The sequence below is a fragment of the Malaclemys terrapin genome, chromosome 6, assembly GCF_027887155.1.
Source record: "Malaclemys terrapin pileata isolate rMalTer1 chromosome 6, rMalTer1.hap1, whole genome shotgun sequence".
In the NCBI taxonomy this organism is placed as follows: domain Eukaryota; kingdom Metazoa; phylum Chordata; order Testudines; family Emydidae; genus Malaclemys; species Malaclemys terrapin.
This window is the reverse complement of record NC_071510.1, coordinates 64,961,640-64,986,913: the sequence shown is the minus strand read 5'-3', so window position 1 is coordinate 64,986,913 and position 25,274 is coordinate 64,961,640. Positions and strand designations below refer to the sequence as shown.

General features: G+C 42.3%; 1 protein-coding gene across 2 annotated transcripts in view; it reads left to right on the top strand.

Moving 5' to 3' along the window:
• The first annotated feature begins 1,906 nt into the window (after nt 1-1,906).
• Nucleotides 1,907-25,274, top strand: part of CAMK4 (calcium/calmodulin dependent protein kinase IV) — a 284,110-nt gene continuing 260,742 nt past the window's right edge. Inside the window, exon 1 of one of the 2 annotated variants that reach the window (XM_054033155.1) lies at nt 1,907-2,815. In XM_054033155.1, coding sequence (XP_053889130.1) covers nt 2,685-2,815 — 131 coding nt within the window. In that variant the 5' untranslated portion in view covers nt 1,907-2,684. The remainder of the gene's footprint in view (nt 2,816-25,274) is intronic. The other variant, XM_054033156.1, reaches the window with a different exon arrangement.

Sequence of the window (25,274 nt, the reverse complement as noted above, 5' to 3'; positions counted from 1 at the left end):
CTAGATTTGTGCCTTTAAGCAGTACTCTGTATAAGGGACAATCTGTAGCTGTGCTGCCCCAGAAATGGAACTGGGAATTGGAATGGGGACTTGTCTGTAGTGGGGAAAATGAATTGGGTTAGAAAACACATTAACACAATATTCAACATGCCTTTTCCCCTTACTGTGAAGCAGGATAGCTGTGTTTAAAAACATTATCAGGTCATGGTTAAATATTGGAGGACATATTGCACATCACTTTTGGTGCACAAGCTAAACAGGTCTGCATGTAGGACATTTTACAATGTACCTATCTGCCTGCATGGCAGTAAAAGTGGGTGTGAATGAGAGTAGAATTGACATGGCATGACATGTGCATGCTGGGTACACACAACTGCTACTATTTTTATTTCATGATTACACTAGGAGAAACTGCTTTAAAGTAGATACTTCTGCACGGGAGCTGAAGCCAGGAATGTAATGAACATGTTATATTTACATGCATATCACTGCTGCAGACTTGGCAGGTTGTCCCAGTGGTGCTGCCTCCTTGGGCTTTTGAGTAATTTATATTGGTTTTGTGCAGGGAAAGGAGGCTCTCTTTCTTTCTCTCTCTCCCTCCCTCCCTCTCTTACTGTCTGTTCTGTTTTGGACATTTGTTAATCCTTCTTTTCCAAAATTTCTCTCTCTCAAGTTCAACAGAAGAAGAAAAAAATCAAACCAGACAAATCCTATGCACATGTGTTATACTTTTACTACCAGTTCCACTGTGGTGAAATGCTGCACACATGGGTTAGTGCATCTCTCCTAGACTGCATAGCTGGAACCCTAGCCTCCCCCCTGGGCAACCATCTACACTTTTTTTTTTTTTTTTTTTTTAAATGAACATAAGTTTTGAGGCTTACTAAAGTAGAAAAGCCTTTTTTCCTCACGTGGGTCTAGAATTGTCTTGCATGAATGTAAGCCCCAAATTAATCTCAAATATTACAGAATCAGCCCTATATTTCTGAGGCAGAGACACAGTCATAAACTTAATCTAAAAGCCTTTAAGAACCTATATATGTAACTTTTCATAGAAATAAATAGGGACACAATTCTAGCACCAAGTTTGTGCTCCTAAAATTAAGGAACAGGAGTACTTGTGGCACCTTAGAGACTAACAAATTTATTAGAGCATAAGCTTTCGTGGACTACAGCCCACTTCTTCGGATGCATATGAAGTGGGCTGTAGTCCACGAAAGCTTATGCTCTAATAAATTTGTTAGTCTCTAAGGTGCCACAAGTACTCCTGTTCTTTTTACGGATACAGACTAACACGGCTGCTACTCTGAAACCTAAAATTAAGGTAATCTAACTGCAAAAGACTAAATTTTCCCCATTGGCTTGTAAATTAATCTACTCTAACAATATTTTTAGTATAATTATAATATAACACTTAGGCCCTGATAAGGCAAACACACATTTGCCTTTATTCATGTGAGTAACACTAAACATGTGTAAATATCCTCAGACCTAGAGCCCAATTCAGTCTCCATGTGCTATAAATACAGTGGTGTGTTTTTAATGTAGCAGTGCAGTAAATCAGGGTAGCTGCTATTGGAGTGTAATCATTTATAGTTGAAGAGATACTGCCACGTAGTGAAGACAACTTTTAGTACTGGTACTCAAAGCAAAGACACGATGCTATGTATGTAAACGAAAACGGGACACACGTCTCCTCGTGTTTATAACCAGTCTCTTGCGGTATTTGCAACCCAGACTTTGTAGCGTTATGGCATTGCACGAGAATCTGAAAGTGAAACTCACTAGCGGGGGGAGGGGAGAAGGGGTGAAACTACCCAGTTAATTTTCCTTTCCAACATGAGTGAAGGGCAGAAAAACAGTAGATTCATAATCAAGAGATTTTAGTAACAATAAGAAAATCGGAAAAATAGATCTGATCTTTAGTTTAACGGTCGCTTGGGGCAGAGCTAGCTGGGGGAGAAGAAACAGCCGGGGGCTGTAGGATCTTACAGTGCTGCTTCCCTTCTGACAGGGCATCTTCCAGTCTGCTGTGAGGGCTGGAGAGGAACCCAGAGCGCATTAGGGCCCCGGAGAAAGGCGGCGCGGCAGGCAGGTAGCCTGGTGTACTGGCTGGAGCTCACATACAGGCAGAGAGAGGCTGCTGGGGCCCGATGCCAGAGGCAGGCTCTGCGCTCGCTCAGCCGATCCCGGGACTGACTCCAGCATCACCTTAATGGGAAGCGGATGGCGATGGCAGCGGCAGCCCAGCAAGTAAAGAAACCGCAAGCGCGGCTCTAAAGGCTGCTCCCGCCTCTGGATGCTCCCGCTCACACCTTCCACACGCCAGGACCGAGCCGCTGCAGGGGGGCTGGGGCGGCTTTGCTGTGGGTTCCCCTGGGCGCTGCAGCCCCCACTCTGCACCGCTGTGTGTGTTGCTGCTGCTGCCGCCCCCGGACCCCCGTCCCCGCCTGCCTCTCCCGGGCGGCTGGCAGAGCAGCAGCTGCTGAGGCTGGAAGTTTTCCTGGCAGCGCTGGGCTCCTCCGCCAGCCAGTCCCCACCTCCCCGCCGCGCGCTGGAGAGGAGCCGCGGCCGCTGCTGAGGGCAAGGCGGGGGGAAGCGCCGAGCTCAGCCGTCTTCGCTCGGATTCCGCAGCCTGGCCCGCCCCGAGGGGGAGGCAGCCGCCGGCCGGCCGGAGTCCCGGCATGCTGAAAGTCACCATGCCCTCCTCGTCCTCCAGCTCCTCCGCCGCGGGCAGGGCGCCCGACTACTGGATCGACGGCTCCAACAAAGACACCCTGGCGCATTACTTCGAGCTGGAGTCGGAGCTGGGACGGTAAGGGATAGGCTGCTGCTGCCCTGGGCAAGGGGGCATTTCCGGGCATCCTCCGCTGCGCGGAGCGGGCTTTTGGCCGCGATCGGGGAGGGCTGGTGCAACCAGTGTCAGAGGCTGCGGGGACTTTTCTCTTGCAAGGTGGGGCTGGCTCCCTCCCCCATCCGCTGCCTGCTGCATTTCCTTTGAGTGTGGTTCATACTTAGATTTTCGCCCCCCATCCCGCATGCTGTCTCCTTTCCATGGGGGCTGCCTGAAATTGGAGGAGAGGAGAGGAGAGAAATGTGATAGCCAGGAAGACCGCCTCTGCCCCAGTGCTGTTGGCTGTATGGCAGTTCCCCTACATGTAGGGTATGCAGCATTTCCTAGATCCCCGCGTTTCCAGAGCTAGTGGGAGATGAAGACTTGTGAACGAGTTTGGGTTTTTTGGCTGGGGAGGAGGCAATCAAGATGATTATAGTGATGGTAAACTTTTTTTTTGTTTTTGCTCTTTAAGACAAGTGACATGGGAAATTAAACTTAAATACCAGCTTGCTTTAGTGGCTTTTTAGTAGTGAAGGGGAGAATGAATCACTTAAAACAGTTGCAAGCAGGATTATAAATTGACATGTTGATACAAAGAGAAACCCTGTATGTGAACAATTTAGCACTAATTAGCTGGGAAGAGCCTAAACTATTAGGCTCCGTGTACTGGTGTGGGGGGCGGGGCAGGAGATGTATTCCAAATACCATGGGGAGATATCATGTTCCTCATGGTGACCAGCATGTACAGCTATTGCCAATGGCCCTTCACCTGTGACTTGCCTACTTTGCCTTGACAGAGATGGCACTATAACTATTTTGAGATGTAGACATTTCACCTGAAGAAGCACTTATTTTTGCTCACTCTAAGGGTTACGGTATTTAACACATAAACATTCGTTTGTACTAGTAAAGCTCAAGATGACGCATTTACTGCTCTTGTCTATCAATTACAGTGTCTTGATGATGAATGCACCCTGATTTCAATAGCTGAAAAAGCTAAGCTGTAAACGATGTCCAAAGAGGCGTTAGTAGTTTTGTGCTGGATGCATATCTGCCCATTTTAAAGGTGTGCACGCATGTTAAACACAGAAAACAAATTCAGTTCAGAACCAAAGTCAAGCAAGTCCTATGTTAAAAGGAAAATACAAGTTAATTTGTTAAGAAAAACACACTATTGGCCCAAAATGCTTAGCCTTATGAGTAACTTACATTAATAGAGTTACCAACATAAGTGTTTGCAGAATCTGGGCTTAATATTGTTCAGAGTGACTGTTAGGCATTTCTGTGAATAGGCCATACTGTAAGTAAATTGACAGTCTAGTTCTGAGTTTTTATACTAGACACATTTACATGATTTTGGGCAAGCTGCTACAGTCCTTACTCAGACAAAGCTGCCATTGAAGTAATGAGTCTATGAATAGGACCTTTACATGTGAACTGCATTCTTTCATTAGGAACTGCAATACAAATTAGGAAGTGATTGCCAGTATCTGAGAGAATTGATGTTTGGTACATGTTCATTCATGCATGCCACACTACTGTCACAGCACACTTCTTCCAGACATTTAACCATTCTAAGTATTTCTAAACTAAACTCAGCATATCCTTTAATATTTGTCTTCTATATCTGTGTAGAATTTTCTGTATCGGTATAGCATTATCAACAGAGCATATTGCATTTAGAACTGGAAAGTAAAAGAATTGATGTGATACAGGAACATGTATAATGAAGGTGGATGAGTTGTCATAAACTTTACAGAGTAGAAGTAAAATGAGATCAACAATCTTGTAGTGAAAAACTTCACAGATGTATCGGTTTATTCACAGAAGGACTTGTAATTACAATGTTTTTAACTGAAAGGAAAAGTAAAACCTTGAACTGACATAGCTGCGTGTTTTTAAAAAAACAAAACAATCTTTTTGGCTATTGAGTATTTGGCTAATATTCCTTCCTTTTTGTTACTTATACTGGAATGATGTTTGCACATACCATGTAGATAGTAACTTGAACTGAAAAGGCTTGATGAATGATATTCTGCACATTTGACTTTAACAATATAGCACTTGTTAATACTCTGTAGGTGGCAGCATTGGTGGTGAATTGTATATTTTCTGTATCTTGCCCAGTGTGTCTTTCAGCTGAGAGTTTGCATTTCACAATATCCTGAGAAAAGGTTTTGCAGTAGTGTTAACCATAAAATACTACACTTGTAATATGCCAGAAGCATAAAATCTTTTATGTTAGTCTTGTGTGGACCACACTCAGGTACAGAGTTTATGCAATTGAGATTAGTATAAAGAGATTATTTGAAGAAGAGGGAGAAAATTATGTAACAAATGACTCCTTTGATACTCAGTGCATTTTTTAAAAAGCAATTTAAGTTGTGAACATACCTTCAGTATCACTTTTATTGGAATTGTATTGAATATAATTTATTTCGATATGGCCAATTTTATGCACTCCATATCTTGAATCAGAAAGTGACAGAACAGTTTAATGTTCCTAATGTATTGATTGTTGGCAGAGCCAACAGCTCATACACAGTTTGGCTATTAGGGAGTATTTCTGGTTGGGTCTCTAGAGTTATTCCCTCATTGTCAAAAAATGACATCTGACTCTTCTGTGCACATGAACCAGCATAGAAACCTTCTGGGCTAACTTCACGTTTAAAGTATATCCTCACTAGTGTAATCTTCATCAAGGCCCTTATCCTGAGAGCTATTAAGCACCCACAGTTCCCATTGTATTTTCAGTGGGTGTTGGGAAAGCACTGATCACTCAGGCCCCAATCCACAAAGCTACTTAGGTGCCTAAATCCCAGATTTAGACACCTAAATCCTGTTTTTTGCCTGCACTGTGATCCACAAAACTCAGCACTGAATCCTGTAGGTGCTGAAATTCACTCAATGCCTATATTTTTTTAGAGTACATGTTTCTTAGGAGATCCTGTAGGTATACTGAGAGGCTACCTATCAGGTCAAATCCTATTCAAAATCTGGCCAGGATGACAGTGGTGGTAGCCAGATTAGAATTTTTAGTACAGTGGTTAGAATACTTGTCTGGGATGTGGGAGGCCCAGGTTCAATCCCTGGATTTGAATAGGGTCTTCTACCTCTCAGATTAGTGGTTAGAGCCCTTACCTGTGGGATATGCTGATGTGGGGGCTCCCTCAATCTCTCCTGTAGAAGCTGTTCCATTGGGGATAAATAATGAAAGTGATTGGAGCAGGGGGATTGGACTCTGTCTCCAACTTCCCAGGTGGGTGCCCTAACCACCGGGATACAGAGTCTCTTTCTTGCTCATGCGCCCAATGCCTGTTCAACTGAGCCCAGTGGTTAGGGAACTCACCTAGGAGGTGGGTCCTGTCCCCCTGCTCCAATCACTTTCATTATTTATCCCCAATGGAACAGCTTCTACAGGAGAGATTGAGGGAGCACCACATCAGAATATCCCATAGCTCAGCAGTTTTAGAGCACTCTTCTGAGAATCCTTTCTTTCCCTGTCTGGCAGAGAAGGGAATTTTGGGAGATCCAGGTTCATCACTGGCAAATCTTTTAGCCCATTGGTTAGAGCAATCAGGTGAGTAGGCATGGCACTGGTGTTACTGTTTTGTGTGGAGCGAGGAAGCTGCCCGAGAAGCTACGTAGGTGCTTAAGCTGTCTTACTCCAGGAGAGGGGTTCGGTTCGTAGATCATCTATGCCAGGGGTTGGCAACCTTTCAGAAGCGGTGTGCCGGGTCTTCATTTATTCACTCTAATTTAAGGTTTCGTGTGCCAGTAATAGATTTTAATGTTTTTAGAAAGTCTCTTTCTATAAGTCTATAATATATAACTAAACTATTGTTGTATGTAAAGTAAATAAGGTTTTTAAAATGTTTAAGAAGCTTCATTTAAAATTAAATTAAAATGCAGAGCCCCCCGGACCGGTGGCCAGGACTCGAGCAGTATGAGTGCCACTGAAAATCAGCTCGCGTGCTGCCTTTGGCATGCATGCCATAGGTTGCCTACCCCTGATCTACTCAGAGCAAGACACCTCCCTGCAGCCCAGACTTAGCACTGTTCCTATGGATTTTTTTCCCTGGGTGCCTAAAAATAGGTGTGGCAACGCCTAAATCCCTTTGTGTATCCAGGCCTCAGTCCCTAATGACACAATGCAGGGTGAGCTCAAGTACTAGTGTGCTGTGAACCCACCATCTTTTAGTGATGCTGAGTGAGCTGTGCTAATATCTTATGTTAATAATCTTGTTCATGAAAGCAGTTATATAACAGTAATTGAAAGGGAATTCTAAAGTCAGGTAACAGCACTTGTTATAGCAGCATTATTTTTATAGAAATGGGTTAATTTTGCATATGTGTGGACGGCAATAATACATTTTATTTGAAACTCTAAGCCAGTGCTGTCTGCTGTCATATCACCTTGCAGAACTTCATGTGACGACAAACTACAAAACAGCTTTATAGTTCCTCTTCATAAATAGATCACCTACAGAATTGCATGTCGTACAGACTGTGCTTTCTGTGCCCAGTTGAGAAGCTCGATTTGTTTTGGGTGTTGTTAAACTATATGTGTACCACACAGGTTTTTTTGTTTTGTTTTTGACACAATCTTTGCTTGCAACAATGGTGTGTTATTCTGTAGTACATCAAAAAAAAAATTTTTTTTTTGAGGTAGGCCAAATCTTGATTGCCTTACTAATGCATGTAGTCCCATTAAGGTTTCATGAATAAGGTGAGCAGGATTTTGGCCCTTCTAGAGTTAATAACTGAGATTTTCATATTTTCAAGTTGGCTTCACAATTTAGACCTTCAGCTCCATAATTTGATCTTTGTATTAAAAGGACTCTGTGGTCTCGATTCTAGTATTGAATGTATTAATTCATTGTTTTATACTGACTCATTGTTCAGTTATTTTTTGCCAGATAACTCTTTCTTCCCCCCCCCCCCCCCAATGCATATATTTTTGGAGACTGCAAGTGTTGAACCAGAGTCTGTAACAATGAGCTCTGACAATGCAGTAGCTTTGGAGTTAGGCTATTCTGTCCCATCCGTCTCTAATTAGCAAAGTTCTACCCTGACTTATGTCATGTATAAATAATTGAATACTTATCAAAACAGCCTGATCAATACTTTAAAAGATTATTCTCTTCTGCCTCTCTAAGGCTTGGTCCTGCAACTACAAATTAATATGACTCTTGCTCTGAGTAGTTGTATTGAAGTTGTGGTAGAAAGCACTGCCCTAGTAGTATTTTTGGGATCTGGCTCTCTGCTCACAAATGTTGTATTTATTTCTCATTGTTATAGAAATAACTTTAAGTAAAGCAGGATAAATAATATGCCATTCATGTAGGAACCTTATACTTTCCACTAATTGAATTAAAGGTTAATTCAGAGCAAACTTGTACTGTAATGCCATAAAAAGAAGAGAAATTTAAAAATAATTTACTTTCTTAGTAGAACTGCCTGTGGTTAAGGGATGCCAGATCAAGCCCTTAGAAGTAGCAGTGAAATAGAGAACCAACTGATGTGCAAGGAATGAAGGATTGGATCCTAATATCAATTAACAGAAAAAATGCAGTCACCATAGCAAAAAGGCCTCAGAGATTGGCAATTAGATACAGTAAGAATGTTTGGAAGTTCCCAAGCTGGTGTCTCAAGTAACCTCCTTTATTAACTTTTTCAACCCTGTTTAAATCTCTCACTACCTGTATGTTCAGAAAAGTGTTGGTGGTACAAAGACTTGCATCTTCCTAATTCACTTTCAAATAAGACAATATTTTAGTATTGAGCATCCAAGTCCAAATGTCACAAGTCAAATTCCATGCTCAGTTACTTTGTGGAGCCCACTTAGCCTTTAACTTCAATGGGGTGGCAGGGATGTGTAATTAAGGTCAGAAATGGCCTAATTCATTCATGCTTTTGAGCTTTAATCCAACATTAGTACAAAGATGTGTCTGTCCACTTCGAATTGCAAGAAGATGAGTTTCCAAAGCAGCACAGAATTTGGTCCACTCTTTTTCTTAATCATCAAATTTGCTTGCTAATGCTTCAAGACCATAGGTGAAATCATGGTCTTCCTGAAGTCAGTGGCGAAACTCCTGTTGACTTCAATGTGGCCATATAATCTAATATGTCATCCATACCTTATTCAGGCAAGACTCTCCCTAGCTTCACTGGGAGTCTTGCCAGAACAGGGATTGCAGAATCTAAACCTAAATCATGAGATGGCTGAAGAAATGGGTAACTGAAAATGTAGTTTTTTCACGACTGCTTATTTGAGTCTGATCCTGTCCTGATAGTACTATGACTGAAGTATTATTATTATATCATGGTTAGAACATAGTCTATGTGAAATGAATTTGCTGATTCAGTCTACAATCATTCCCAGTGGACAAAGGTGTCCACACAACAGCTGTTAACTTTGTTGGCTACCGCAATGTTTGTTTTCTCTGCTGAGCCTGCCATGTTCCTCCAGGAATGGCCTAAAGCTCATCAGTGGGGCAGTGTGCAGAAGCTGCTCCTGCATGCTCTGTGGGAAAAAGAAAGGAATTCAGTTTTCAGTGCAGTCAATGGTACCTTTCACGAGCCCTAAATTCATCTTATAAAATATAATTTGTTTACACTGTAATGTGAGCAAAGTTTTTCAAACCAAACAAAATAGACTACTGATTGGGATATGCAGATACTTATTTTCAATTACAGATGCATTGAAAGATGTGCTACATGGGGAATAAACACAAATGCATTTGTGTTGTTTTTTTTTTTTTTTAGAAGTTACCAGGTCCAGTTCTATTACCATGCATATTTTAGAAAAGTAATCCATACATCCTGAACAATATTTTTATTTTGTGTGCAAGATGTCTGTCATTTGCCCTATATATAGTTATACTTGTAAACTAGATGGGATATATCGGGGGAGGGGGAGGTGAGATGGGGTTTAAATGCTCTTAAATCAAGAATTAGGATTTCTGAGTGGGCCGTGACAGAATATACTGTCTTTCCAGAGTGTTACATTGTATCTGCATACTGAACATTTATTAGTTAATGTGCAGAATGTCTTGTGCTGTGAACCAAGTGAACCTTTCAATTTCTTCTGTATAATAAGTGCTGGAGGTGGTTTGAAATGGTTGCTGTAGGTGGATCTTTCTGTATAATTTTCACAGCTTGTTTGTGTTTATGGAAGGACTGTTAAAATGGAGAATGTTATTCTCCAGAGAACAGTTTATATTTATTATTTCTATGGCATTACTTGTTCCAACAGCTATCCATATTTGTGGTGGCTTTTCGGTTTAAAAAAATTATCTAGAAAACTTGTATTTCCCACATGAAAAATTAATACTTACCCTTGGGGTAAAAATTCTTAGAAATACTGCAGATGTGTCTGGGCTTCAGAAGTTGAAACTAATAGAGTTGTATCAGTTACTTTAGGATGTGAGAGGGAGATTTTTGAAGCTATGAGCAATTCTGCAAAAGCACTATAATCTGCAGTCCAGAACTAACAAAGCTCTTTCTTTAACTAATTGCAGAAAACCTGTATGAGAAATAGAATACATGTATTTCAAGTGTTGCTAGAAATTTTTCCCCAAATGTGACTTTATTATAACGATCTTAAATTATTGTTTAGATGGGCTAGTGCTTGCCCTAGGTTTGATGGAGCTCTGTATGGTACAAAAGAGATGTACAGACCCATCCAGTTATCTCCGTGGCTGTACTAGGTCTGTGATGTGTGAATAACCAGGGCTGGAGGTGACCGCACGAGGTAGTATAGGTAGATGGCTACCAGTAATAGATGTCTTAATGCCTGCTGCTTGTTGGCATAGAAAATGATCATATTTAAAAAAAAACAAACCCACCTCTCCTATAAGTGGTGGCCCTTGTGAAATAATAATAATCAGTACTTCTATAGCACTTGTCATCTGTAGATCTCAAAATGCTTGGTAGAGGAGAATAATGGTCCCCAACAGATGAGTTGGGAAACGGTGTGGAGAAGTTAAGTGACTTGGCCATGGTAATCTAAGGGCCAAATCTGGAAGTACAATGTAGGCCACCACCTCTCCCAGCCTGGTGTACTATCCATTGGACTATTCTGCTTCCCTTATGGTGAACCATCTCTCATTTGTATCCAGCTGGATACCAGTCACTAATGTAGCCTTGTAAAGAGAGAGTTTCTCACACTAACCTTTCTGTTGAAAAAAGACGCAAAGACATGAGTATATTTTAAGCTGTGCATGTACAACACCTGTCGGCATTAGGAGTTAAGTACATACATTGGGAAGAAAATATCCTTCATTGTATCTACCTGTGTTGTGCCATCACAATGTAGCAGAATTTAAACCATGTAATTTTGCACAGCTGCTACAGATTTAAAGTTATAACTATTCACTTTATTAAGGGCCTAATTCTGGCACCTTTGTTCATGTTAAGTAGTCCTTCACTTTCTGAGAAGCACCATTGATTTCACGGAGGCTACTTTTGGAGTAAGGAATACTCAATTGGAGTAAGATAGCAGACTTTGCCCATCCCCCTCCCTTGAGTAGTGGTCCTGTCTCTGGTTCGTGGTGTGCCAGATGTTATATACTTACAAAAAATAGAAATGACAAGCTTGGCAAACAGCATTTCCAGGGGATTAATGACTGGCCAAAGGTTAATAATCCTCAGCTTTGCCTTGTGCCATCAACTTCCCCAGCCAGTCATTAATTCTCAGGAAATGCTTGTTCATTTAATTGTTATTGCTTATAAACTAATAGCTCTGTTCCAGAATCTTTTTCTTTTTAAAATACTGTCTGGAATCTGACCCCAGGAGTCTATGAAATTCTCTGATTATAGAGAAGCATATGGTATATAGAATATGGAAACTTTTTGGGTGATGCAGGGAGTGTTGTCTTTTGTGGTCTCGCCATTTTTCCCTCTCTTATTTCTCCTTCATTGCCACCAAAGGCCTTTTCTGGGTAACTGTTCCTTTTGATGAAGGAGAGCTGGATGAAACTCTTTCCTGAGCCAATCAGCGCCACTTTTCAGCCTTGAGAAGTTTGTTCAAGAATGGCGAGAAAAAGGTGCTTCTCCCTTCTCCAGCTCAAGAGGGAGAGTCACTACCCATAGAAAGTTCCCAGGTCTTTCTGTGCCAGGAAGTGAGAGATTGGTTTTCTAATTAAGCCCATATCTCCTGTAATGAGGCTGTAGGATGGATTATTGCATAGTACATTACAGTACAGAATTCTGTCCATGCTGGCCCACCAGCTGGAAGAATGTTCCAGGGCAAAGTAAACAAAGTAGAACTTACCTAGGTTACCTCTTGGAGGAGTGGGATAATCGAGAATTATCTTGGCGTGTCCTGGACAATGCAGAGAACTTATGGTTTGTGGATGTTCTTGTTTTTTAATTATTGGAATTGAGTTTTTGAGGTCTACAAAGTCCAAGCCTAATGTAATTTCCCTTTTAGTATCAAATTAAGATTTTTGTAATCAGGAAAAGCAGGTTTTGACCTCTTTATAAAAGGTATTCGCCTATCTTGAGAACGGTCAGCACATTAAAAGAATAAGAACACTGTTGGAAATAGGACATGGAAACTTGTTGTTGTTTTAAGTCCAAAACAACATTTATCAAATGCTCTAGGTTCCAATTACACCTCTATCCTGATATAACACTGTCCTCGGGAGCCAAAAAATCTTACCGCATTATAGGTGAAACAACATTATATCGAACTTGCTTTGATCCGCCAGAGCGCGCAGCCCCGCCCACCCGGAGCGCTGCTTTACCGCGTTATATCCGAATTCGTGTTATATCAGGTCGCGTTATATCAGGGTAGAAGTGTAAATACATTTGATTATATATCCACACATTTGTGTTTTGGCATACCATTACTTTTAAAATGGGAAGGCACATGCATCTAGTGATTTTAGGATTAAATTTATGAAAACAACATGAACATGTATAAACATTTGTTTGCTCTAAAGGGTATTGGCAAGCGTGTTATGGTTATTGCCATACATCTATTCATTATTGGAGAGGCCTATTAGCTTTTTATTCTACTATAAATAAATAACTTAATATCTTTCTGGTTTTAGAAAAATGAAAGAATTGTAACCTCTGAGGGACCAATCAGAGCATTGCAAACAATGTAAATGTCCCCTTTGAACTTCCTCCACAAGAGATAGCGGAGAGAAATGATAGGCACAGATCACAGAGCTGTATAATCAGACTTTTTATATGAATTCTAAATGCAAATAAGGGAGTTGTCTGAGCAGCTCTTCCAGTATTTTGTTTGACAGTTGAGGTTATGTACTGTCCATAATCCACATGAGCAACTGCCATTGACAATCAACAGGCATTCTGTACTGGATGAAGAGACTATAAGGTAATGTTAATTCTTAAATGGATTATTTTAAAAGTGCTTGTAAAATATTCTGTCATTCATAACTAGATAATTAGGTTGTCTAGCTTTTTTCATGGGCAGAATACTTTATTATTTAATGTTTACATTGCAATGGCACCTACGTATCAGACATGACAGTCCCTGCCCCAAACAGTTTACAACTTGAAAGGTAAGATCTAACAGCTGGATGAGACCTCAGGGGGTAGAGGCGGAGTGCAGGATAATAAAATAGGGTATTTTAGCACAGATAAGTTGTACATTCATGCGCATACGCTCTCGTTTACATATTTTTATATATCTATACCTATATATAGTCTCAACTCATGAATAGTGTTAGTTTTTGGAAAGTTTGGGTTAAATAGGATTTTTTTGGGGGGGAATTTAACATTCTTGATGTCAAGAAATCAGATGTCTATTTGAAAGACTTATTGGTCATCAGAAGATAAGTATGGTGCTAAATTTGGTCACAGAACTGATTGCAGGACTTGAAATGCATAACACGTTTAAGATAAGGCTATGCAGAACAGAGTGACAAGCTGCCTGATAGATAACTAATAAAACATGATTGCTTGGCACAAAGGCCTGAAGGGGGTCGGTATTTGCCAAAAACAAAGGGCTCTGATCCTGGGCTTGCACATGAAATCACAGTTAGAGAGAGGCCCTTCTGCTATCAAAACACATGAAGTAAGGAGAGGGGAGAATTGGTTTACTAGCTGACTATTAGAAATGGTAAACATTTTTTTGTACTTCTGAAAATGATGTGAAACTCTAAGTTCATTGGGGGTGACTTTTTCCTAACCTACTTAAAGGTTAGTTGAAGTGTTTTTAAAAATAGAGATTCTGGACAGTATTTCTGAAAAACATTCAGCATTTTTCAGCCAGCTGGACTGATTATATTGAAATGGGGTTTAAAAACATAATTTGCTGTGACTCCTCACAAAAGTGGGAAATTACTGGAGTGCAGGTCCTAAATAAGCCTGTAGACTGTTCACCTGCATATAATTCAAATTGCAGATCTTTTAGCTGTTTAGACTTTTTCTCCAGTACTGGTGAAGAGCCAAGTTAGGAAGCTGTGCAATGTATGGAATTTTTATTAACTCCAAGGGAGGATTGGAAGCCAACATTCTATGTGAGTTCTGTGCACAACTGCTGGATTAAAGCCCCTGAGTCCAAATTCCTAGTCCTCATTTATCTGAAAAATCTTGGTCTCCTCTTTGTGTTTATAGATCTCAATCTGCTTTTTATGTGTTCTAATTAATTTGGTCTCCGAACACCATTGTCCCTGATTTACAGATGAGTAAATTAAGGTACAGGAAGCTTAAGGGCTGGATTATACCTCTCTGATCTCTTCATGCCAAATCTCCTGCCAGTGCAGAAGGTGAAGCATACCACGTCTATGACATTCTTTCTCTGCTCCTAGCATCTGTGGAGGCAGGCCCTTTTGAGGTCATGAATCCTCTGCTATAATGATGTGTTTTGTAGGTGAGCATAGTGTGAAGCAGCTGTCAGGAAGGACTGAAGGACAGATTTTTCATCCAGACCTCAACTCAATCTCTGAATTTTAATTTTTGTTTGTGTGTGGTGTGGGTTTTTTTTTTTTTTTTTTTAGGTGCAATTCTGTGCTTGCACTGAACTGTGGGCATTAATATTAATAGTTGGATATCTAACCGCCTTTTTTGTGGGTGAAAGCAGGTATACTAATATGTTAGTGCAATTTGCTGTGATTACAAAATTCAGCTTTCTGGTCCCCCAAATTTAAGTGTTTTGTCTTCTGAAGGGACAAAAGAAAATCATCTTCAGAAATAATATATAATTTCATTAGGCTCTCTTGTAAAATGGTACTATTCTGCTTTGTTTACTGTAACAAAAAACAGTCTGACTTTCTTCTTGGATTCCTCTGACACCTTTGTCTCTCCCTGTTGTCAACCTCTTGTTGACGTGTGGTAGTGTGGTGGAATGTGTACAAATCTGCACTGGCCAGGCAAGAGTTAACAATCTGCTAAGGGCTCAAGCAGTCCTGCCCAACTACACCTGCAAGGCATGTCAGGCCTGGAAGAAGGGCCTGAAAAGGTGAAACTCAGCTCAGTTAGCAGTAGCCCTGGGAGGAGACCAGACCTTCAGTCCTCCTCTCCTAGAGGAGAGTGTAGCTGAGAACAGGGACTGCTTGCACAACTGCTGTCTATTTGAGCCCCTTCAGAGAAAGATTGGTTGGCCTCCGAATGATTACAATTACTTTGGAACTCTTTATTAGTGACTTGCTGGTGGGTGTTGAACTGGAATATACCCTGCCAGAGATCCCTTGAAAGAAGGGAGGCGTGTGAAAGTGAGTCATCTTCCTCCCCCTTTGGACCTCTGATAACCCTGGAAGGGGGTAGACTCAAGTGGGACTTGGCTGGAGGGCTGAATCTTCCATGCCTGGACCTGTGCTGATGACTGTTCGGACCCTGAGGACTGGAGTCTGGATTAGTGCATGGCTCTGTCACACCCCAAGGGCATGGGAAACAGTCTGTGACAAATAGTTTCTTAAATTCGAGGCGAGTTAGCCTTTTTGTGCGCATGTGTGTGTGAGAGTCAATATCTGTTTTCATTCCATTTTGGAATATACTAGTACATGCACATGATTGTCTTAAATCTTTTCCAAGGGGAGTCTGTCCAAACTGAAATTTGAACTAACCAGCTGTATGCACTCTCATTACAACTTTGCCATGGCTTATGTGAATCTTCCAAATGAAACTCTTCATGTTTATTAAATTACTTGAGACTTTAAACAAAACTTAGAGGAAAATAACTCTCTTATTGCCCAGCTGAGGAAAAACCGATACATACAGGATAATTTCCATACTTTTCACATTTTAAGTTGTCTCCATTAACATGTACTGAGTACTTTAAGAAGAATGCATTTTATTAAAATTAGACTTTATCTTCATGGAAGTGAGGATTTTCCTAACCAGGTGAAATGATTCTTGTTTGCTGGATGTTTATAGCTTTTCTTGTACATGTTTTGAGTGCTATAGCCTTGTTCCGATTTATTCTTGAGATTTTTAGGTCTTGCCTTTGCAAATAGTGATATATCTGGATTTGAACTTGGGGTATGGATCAGAGTCCTATCTTAGCCTGATGTCTGTTAAGGGTCTGCAAGAGGACTGTGCCAGCCTGCAGCCTGGCTTTGAAGGGCAAACATGCCCCGTTACAGAGCCAAATTTGGAAACTCCAGGATTTTCAGATTCTCTGACTTATACCAACATCCACAGGTATGCAAAATTTCATTTTAATCACTAAATTTACTGTGTAATTTCCTTCACCAACAAAAATATCACAAGTTATACTAACAGCTTATAGAATGCAGCTGTAAGTTTCTCTGTTAACAGGGCAACTATTAAAACTATAATTGTATGCAATATTAGAATGAGCAAGTCTGTGCAAAAAACAGTCTTAACCCCACCCAAACCAAAAACCTAATGCTTAGTATTGTCAGGGCAAAGCTCAGGGTATGTCTAAACAGCAGTGTAAGCTTGGCCTCAAGGCAAGCCCCTCACTCCTCTTGCATCCACACTGAGGTTGCCCTAATCCGGGGCTTGAATACAGGATCCAAGGACCCTGGAGGGCTGGAGGGTCCGAGCTTGGGTCAAGCTGGAACATAGGGTCCAAGCCCTATTGCTTTACAGGGTAGACACGGCACCAGTTTACTTGAGTTCCTTGGGGCAACTTCCTTAGTCCTCTCCATGCTAACAATCTCAATGCACTCTACTGCAAAGGGAAGACACACACCCCACCCCCCCCTTGCGAATGACAGCAGTTCAGGTCAGTGTTAACCCATTGTCTTCTGATCACCGATCTGCAAGCACAGTATCCGAGAGCTTCCAGGGTTTGAAATGGACAGCGAGCTGATCAAGTCTTTTGCAAAGTGAGCTGCTTCCTGGCCACAAGAGCACAGCCAGATTTTGGTGAATCTGTGGTGTGAGGCCAGTAGTACTGTGGATTTCAGCAAAAGCACCAGGAGTGATCACGCATACCAGCAGATAGCTTAAAAGTTGGCAGCTCTATAGAGTTTCTGGACAGGTAATCAGTGCAGTAAGTGAATCAAGAGGCTAAAGAGCGAATACAGGACGACTAGGGATAAAAATTGCACATCGGGCAACTCGCAAATGACATGCCCATTTTATGATGACTTTGACCATGTCTGGGCACTGAGCCCAGCACAGAGCCAACCGTGTTTCATGATGACCTAGTGAGGCAGAATGGTGCCCTGCTGGCCCCCAGAATGCAGCATGGGGACTGATTGAAGCCAACAACAGGCTCCCAGCCAGGATCACGAAGTGACTATTTTAATTAAATGAGTCCCAGAGCCGGCTGTGGATCAGGATCAACAGCAGATTTCTCGGTCCCTGCTTGGAAAAGCTGTTTGCTCCTGAGGAACAGGCTGCTGCCAAGCCCGCTGAGAACTCCCTGGGGACAGACGCCTCTCCAGATCCCGGTAAGTGTCTGATTTAAATGTAATGTTTATTATTACAGTAACGGGAGGGATTTCTGCTTTAAGAAGCAATGCAAAAATGGCAAGCCCAGGTGATCAGTGTTTGGTCACTAATGACGGATTGTATCATGGCATCTAGGCAGCCCTCCTCTTCCTCCGCATCCCCCTCCCCCACATAATTCAAAATGGCAACTCGGAATTTCAATCGTTCATACCCAGTTGTAAAGGTTATTTTAACTGTTAATTCACCGAGATTTGCTATGGTCATTCTTGTTTTCCTGCTACTATGCAGTCACTCCTCCTGGGTCTATGCAGCTGCCTGTAAACAGTGAACTGTGTGTATTTCCAAACCATGTCCATTTCTGTCAGAGGTAAGCCTGGTGGGGTGGATACTGGGGTGGATTCATGTTGCAGATTCCAGAGAGTTTTGCATACAGCAAGTAACAGGGAAAGCCAGGTGTTTAAGTGATTCCCTCATGTTAGGCTGCCCAGCTCTGAAGGCAGTGCCGCTACCAGCAGCAGTGCAGAAATAAGGGTGGTATGGTAATGGGACTAGCGGGATCCCAGTCCTGTTGCAGGGTTCTACCCCCTACTATTTTTTCCATCTGCCCCATTTTTCTGGCCTCCTCCACTTAGCTTTGCCCCCCAGGTGGCTGCCCCACTTGCTCCGCCCTGGTTACAGCCCTGATGGATACAATTGTGTTGAGAATTTTTAAGAAAAACACACTTAAGAGCAAAAAATAGAGATTTTTATTTTATTTTCATAACTAGCGCAGCAAGCCCAGAGGTGCTGGGGCTATGAAGTGCCAAGCCCTGGCACAGATTAAGCACCGAGTCCACTCCCCTCCCAGATATGCTGTTTGGTCACTGTTTGTTTGAATACTTCTGCTGCACACATTGCAAGTTTCCCTCCAGCAGCTTGGAATAACATCTCTCTCTGCCACTAGGGCACCACAAGAACAGTTGTGTTTTAAAAATAAGAAAGGCCTGATATGACAGAAAGTCTTTGCAGCGAGGGCACGATACACTCCCACCCCTCTTCCATATGGCAATTTGTTATGAACTTTTTACAAAGAAGTAAAGGTTTTCATTTTAAACTTACCATTGCCTCTGCACTTCTGTAACTATGATTAACAAGGCTGTATCAAGAGACAGTGTGAGGACTGACACATCCCATTCATAATGTGTGTAGGTTCACTTTAGAACTGTTACATTTTATGTCCTTGAATTCCAGTTATTAATTCTGTGCTCCTCCACAGAGCTATTTTAAATAATAACACCCTGTTTCTTGTCCTGTTTCAGGACCCTCAGCCCATCCTGCCTGCTGTTCTTCAGGAACTCTATCTCTGTCCTAATGTACTCACGGATCGTTCCAAAAGGAAGCGCTTCTGTGATGAAGTTATAATCGATGCTCTTGAGAGGGCAGACCAGCAGGTCCAGTACCAGAAGAAGGATAAAAGACTGGAACATCAGTATGCTGACAGGCAGGAGGAAAGGCTGAGGCTTGCTGCCAGGACGACAGGGTAAGCAGTTACTGGAACAGGAATGGCAACTAAGTGAGGAGGACAGAGCCCAACAGAGAAAACTGTTCCAGAAAGTCCTGTCTATAATGGCTGCAAGAGCACTGGCCCCTGCTGCCTCTCCCATGCCATGGCATGATGCCCATGCAACATATCCTCAGCCCAGCAGTAGCTTGGACAATTCCATGTCGGGGTGCCCCATGTATTCAGGACTCATGAGCTGCTGGGCAGGGCAATTAAACACCATGCAGCTTTCCTTTTTCTACCCCTCTCTGGTGTAAACCTCACTTGGGGTCAGGATAGTGGAGTGGAAGAGTAAATGTGTAAAGAAGGGAAAGGTGAGTTGGGGTCAGGGGACATGCAGCAATAGGGGATTGTGTTGGTTGTGAACTATTTCCTGCCCTTTCTGTTTGTGTGTATGGTTTTGTAATGGCAGCTGGCCTGCCCAAGACTGTGATGCATTGATAGCAATAAACTTTCTTGAAAATAGAACATGTCTGTTTATTTGTAATCAATGAATCACATCATACAATTATGATTTGAGATAATAAAGCTAAAAACCTGTTAAGGAGTAACTAAGCATTACAAAGCAAACAGTATTCCTCCAGTTACCTAGGTACAGTTCTTCAGTAAATTCCATCTGTACAGCCATGGTGCTGCCCCCTCCCCACAAACAAATTCGTTTTTCATCATGTCATTCTGACTTGCATTGCATGGCAATCAAGACCACCCCTCCCAGGATGTGCCCCCTGTCCAAAATAGTCCATTGCTCTGTGTTCTCTCTCTCTCTGTATTTCCCCTCCTTTCCCCAGCACATTCGTGCATGGCCCAGTGGAAGAGGGGGAATAGTACCTGTGAGTCCCTAATGTGAGCACACGAAGCATCTCTTACTTCTGCTGCCGGGGTGCAACTAGCTCCCGCAGTGGTAGCTGCACTTTCTGGCTGAGAGTACTGATCCAGCATCCCCTCACTGTCATAGATCCATTTGGGGGGAAATGGCTCATGTTTGGCTTCACAAAGGTTGTGAAGAGCACAGCAAGCCACAGTAATGCGGGCAGTATTAATTACACTGGCATCCAAATGGGTCTGTAGACACCTCCAACGAGGTTTTAATGTGCCAAAAGCACATTCAGCAACCATTCTAGACCTGCTGAGAGTGTAATTAAAACTTCTTTTGCCAGGGCCTCTGAAATTAGGGTATGGTTTCATAAGCCAAGGCAAAAGAGAGGGCATGTAGGGTCCTCCAGAATAACAGTGGGGAGAGTAACATAATTTGTCCATGTCATTTGGTGAGAATAGTGTCCCAGCCTGTCCATGAATATGGGCAAAAAAACCTCTGGCATTGTGAGATTTTCATGTACAGCCAATTTAGACATTCATAAATCTGCCTCTGAGATCCACTAGTGCCTGCATAACAATGGATTTGCACCCTTTGTGGTTAGGTACTTGTGTGGTCCTTTAGGAAGGCAAAGTATGAACACGTGAGTCCTATCAATGGCCCCGCCACAGTTAGGAAACCTCATTCTCTCAAAACTAGTAGTTACCTGTGGAATATCTTTAATGCCTGCCACCTTGGGGTAAACCACACACCTGATTGCCTCAGTCACCTCTGCCACCACTTTACCTACAGTCATCTTTCCAACCCCAAACTGGTTGGCAATGGACCTGTAGCAGTCTGAGGTAGCCAGCTTCTAGATGGATATAGCAATCCGTTTCTGGACCAGCAAGGGTGACCTCTGATGTGTGTCTTTACTCTGGAGGGTGGGGGCAAGCTGCTCACAAAGCTCCAGAAATGTGGCTTTCTTCATGCGAAAGTTCTGGATCTACTGCTGGTCATCCCAGGTTTGCATGATCATGTGGTCCCATCAGTCCATGTTTGTTGCCCTGTACTAGAAGCTGCCATGTACATAGAGGTCATCAGTGGCTATGCCAAGTATACGGCAGCATCTGCCAGTGTTAGTCTGTGATGCCAGAGTACTCCTCCTTCTCCTCCTGCAGCTCCTTCAGGAAATCTGTCAGGTACCTTTGGTGGGACAGAAAACACTGCTGAAATGTCTACCGGTGCCTCACAGTTGCTCTGCCAGTTTCCTGACACAGGAGTGAAAGAGCAAGCAGAAATTTGTCAAAAGGCACTTCTTCCACGTTGCTAGCTCTGGTAGCTGGGAGTGCACAGAATATAATGGCCGCTCAGCAGGCTGTGTTGGCGGGCAGTTCAAACTTCCTGTAATGTGCAGCGTGGGCAGTAGAGTTTTCCCACAGTGCACCATGTTCTTAGGGCTAGAGTGGTGATGTTAGGGGGTCACTAGGCACTCTGGGATATGGTTACTTTGACTCAGGACTGTGCACTGCAGTGCGGATGTCCGATCCCAAGGTTTGAATATGAGTCAAAAAATTCTTAACGGAGGGTTAAAATGCAATGTAGATGCTCAAGCCCAGGGTTCTCTGACACATTGCTGTGCAGATGTACCCTCAAGGTCTACAGCAAGTTTAGTACTGTACAGTGAGTGTTATTTATTTCATAGTAGTTTCTAGAAACCTCAGTCATGGATCAAGACCCCCCGCACCCCATTTTGCAAGGTGCTGTACAACCACAGAACAAAAAACACGCCTCAAGGAGTTTACAGTCTAAATATAAGACAGGAGACAACAGGTGGACGCAGACACAGCATGAGGAAACAATGAGACAGTATTGATCAGGATGATAGGCAGTGGTCTCAGCATGCCAACTGCCTAACTATTGGCAACTATTTTCTAGGCATCAAATCAAATAAGTTTTGAGGGCAATAAGCTGCCTATGTGGATACCTGTGTATGAGGAACAGTATGATTGTAACCTTTGTGTTTTCAAGTACAAGAAAGTGAAATATGCCAGCACTGGCAGAGTGGAGGTCGGAGTTGACATCTTGATAGCAAATGAGAGATAATAAGGAGGATGGAGAAGGGCCATGAAGAGTCTTGGAAGTGGAGAAAGGGGAGCTAGTAGAGGGACACAAAGAAAGGGGTGGCATGATCAAAGTGACAAGCCAGAAAAATTATCTTTACAGCAGTGTTTTGAATTGATATGTGACTAAGTGAAATTTTTTTGTAATATTGTTCTAAGCCTGTGTCCTCAGTTTCCTCTGTGTGCAGCATTGTTACCTAGGGGGGTGGGAAAGGGCAGTTTGCTCTCAGGGTAGGCGAAGAGACACAGATTTGGGTGTGGCCTAGCTGTCTGGGTCTTGGCCCTCATATTCATGGAGCATCTCAGAAGACAATAATAAATTCAATTGCCCTGACATTGATACCTAGTTGCCAATGACCCAGAGAGACTTCCTTCCTTTCCTTTCGGTGGGGGGAGGGGCAGAGCAACATTTCTCCAGCTTGGGAACAAAGGACTGGCGAGGCTATCTATTTCACTAGGAGGGTGGTGAAACACTGGAATGCGTTACCTAGGGAGGTGGTGGAGTCTCCTTCCTTGGAGGTTTTTAAGGCCTGGCTTGACAAAGCCCTGGCTGGGATGATTTAGCTGGGAATTGGTCCTGCTTTGAGCAGGGGGTTGGACTAGATGACCTCTTGAGGTCCCTTCCAACTCTGATATTCTATGATTCTATGAGGCATGAGATGGGGTAAGTGTTGGCTGCTGGAGGCAGTTGGGGCTCTCACCTGGAGTCTGACAGAGGAGATCAGATGGAGAGAGAGACTGCTCAAACAATGATGCTTGCTACAGCATGGCTGGGCTCTGCACTACCCAGAATGGTCACTATACTTTGACCTTCATTCCTCTGTGCTAACCTAAGGGCTTCCTATGCTGTGCTTCAGATGGCTAATAAACCTTTCTGTTCTGACAACGCTGTGACAAAGACTTGGCAAGGTACATTAGTCCCTGAAGAGTGTACAAGTCTCCATTGGGGGCCTGTCTCTGTTGGACTTCACTGAACAAAGCTCACAGTGTGAAGGAGTGCTGCAGACCCAGATCTCCAGTCTAAGGAGGTGGTGAAACCATGTGGCTTACCCTGGAGGAAATATGAGATCCCTTGGAGGTCTGGCACATTGAAGGGGTTCCTCCTAGACACTGCTCCAAAGCTGGGGCCATAGCACCGAGCCTGTGGATCCATGACAGGATATAAATGGGGCAAGATTGCATTTGTTGAGGTCAGAGATGAGGATGTTGCAGAAGCCAGTAAAGGGAGTGCTGTCTTTGAGCAGGAGCATAATGGCATAGGACCTTTTGCCTGGAATTGTTGCAGAAGGGATTAGAATTGACCCCATCCACATTAGAGCCGGAAACCATGCTTTACTCATCAACTGTTGCTAGGTTTTGTGTGCATGTGTATTCATAAAAAAACTACTTTGGTGTTACCTTCTCCTTCACCCGAGGACATGCACCTCACCATGAACGTAACCACCAGATAGCACAGATAAGCTACCAGAACTGTATCTTTACCTCAGAAGGGACGCTGTCCTCCCATTCTCTTTCCCCCAACTCTCCCCACCACAAATGGATAACACATTTCCCTGTGACTTTTCGGCACAGTTTTGGAAAACCACACTTGCTCAGGTTTGGAGAATAAGCTAAAATATAGATACAGCATGTGTGTGGTTTATATTCATTTTTTCATATTTCCCCCCAAAAGGATTAATGCCTGCTTTGTACACTTTCACCTGAGACCATTTGCTATCTTTATCATCATAAATCACCAATGTCATGAATAGAGCCAAGTGAATGATGATACAAAGTGTGTGAATATTTTTCATGAAAATAAATGTATATCAAGTGCATTCTGTCCATGGGATCATATTATTAGTGGTTAGAATATTCAGATGATATCTGGTTTAAAATATTGATGAATCCTGAAAATTTCATGAATTCTAGTAGGATTGACTGTTGTCCAAAAACTTGTACAACAAATATGTGTGTGATTGATTAGTCTGTGTTCTACTGGTTCAGTTATCCAGTCAGGAAGAAAAAACATCCATATGACTTAGTTGTGGTGCGCATGATTGATCCCCTAATGAATTGTCAGAGTAAATTGTTCATGAACAACCCATAAGCTGAAATTTGTTCACATCAACTACTCTGTGGAAACTAATGAATAAAAAATGTGTATGAAGAAATCAGGACTGATTTGCAAACAGAACCAAGGGTTAAAGTTCTCTGATAAATTACTTGCAACAAACTGAAGTAACAAATGTAATGAAGAATTCATGTTGTTGTTGTTTTGTTTTAACAATTAACCTTATGTCACCTTCCAGTAACTGTGCAGTAAAATTCATAAGAATTACTAGATTGATTCAATGTGAATTGGAAAAGCCATGGTGCAAAATTCTTTATCAAACTCGCCTTTATTTCTCCTTCCCCTTCCTTTCATAAAAAGAAAACCAGTCTCCATCATAACAAGGATAAAGGTAAAGTCTTTCTTGTATTTAAATTAAAATCCTCTGTTCGTTGCACAGATCATGTCATAGGTGTTCTAAAGCAGGTGTAATTGGAATGAAACCAGGTTAAAAAAGCATTTTATTTAGTACTGTAAGTTGCTTTGTATAGAGCTTGTTTGACTAGCTGCATTGTATAAAAAGAATCCTCTTGCATCTCCAAAGAATCATTTATTCCAAATGCAGATCAGCCACTTAGTCTCCTCCTTATCATCCGTTGAATTATATCTTTTGCGACCAATTTGAATCCTCCGCTTGGGTAGATATAAAATGGAAACAATAGCCCCTGTTGCTATAATGCCACTCTTCAGTTGCATACAGCGGCAGCACCTAATCTAGGTAGTTTTTACATCATCCAGAAAATGATCCAAATCAGAAAATGCAGCCATCACATTCCTTTATGTTTGACTTCAGACAAGATAAAATACCTTTTATGGCAGAAATAATCATAATAGGCATATTTCCTAACAGAAGATGGAGGTATAATTAGAGCTAGAGTGAGAGCTGCTCATGCCACCACAACTATAGTCTATTTTTAATGTCCTAGCTCAGTGAGAGCTGATGCAGGTATATCTCCTCAAGCTTGAAGTGTAGACATACTGCTGGACCTATATGACTGTATCTGGCAAGTATTTACAAATAATGAATAGCTTGGTCAAATAAGTTT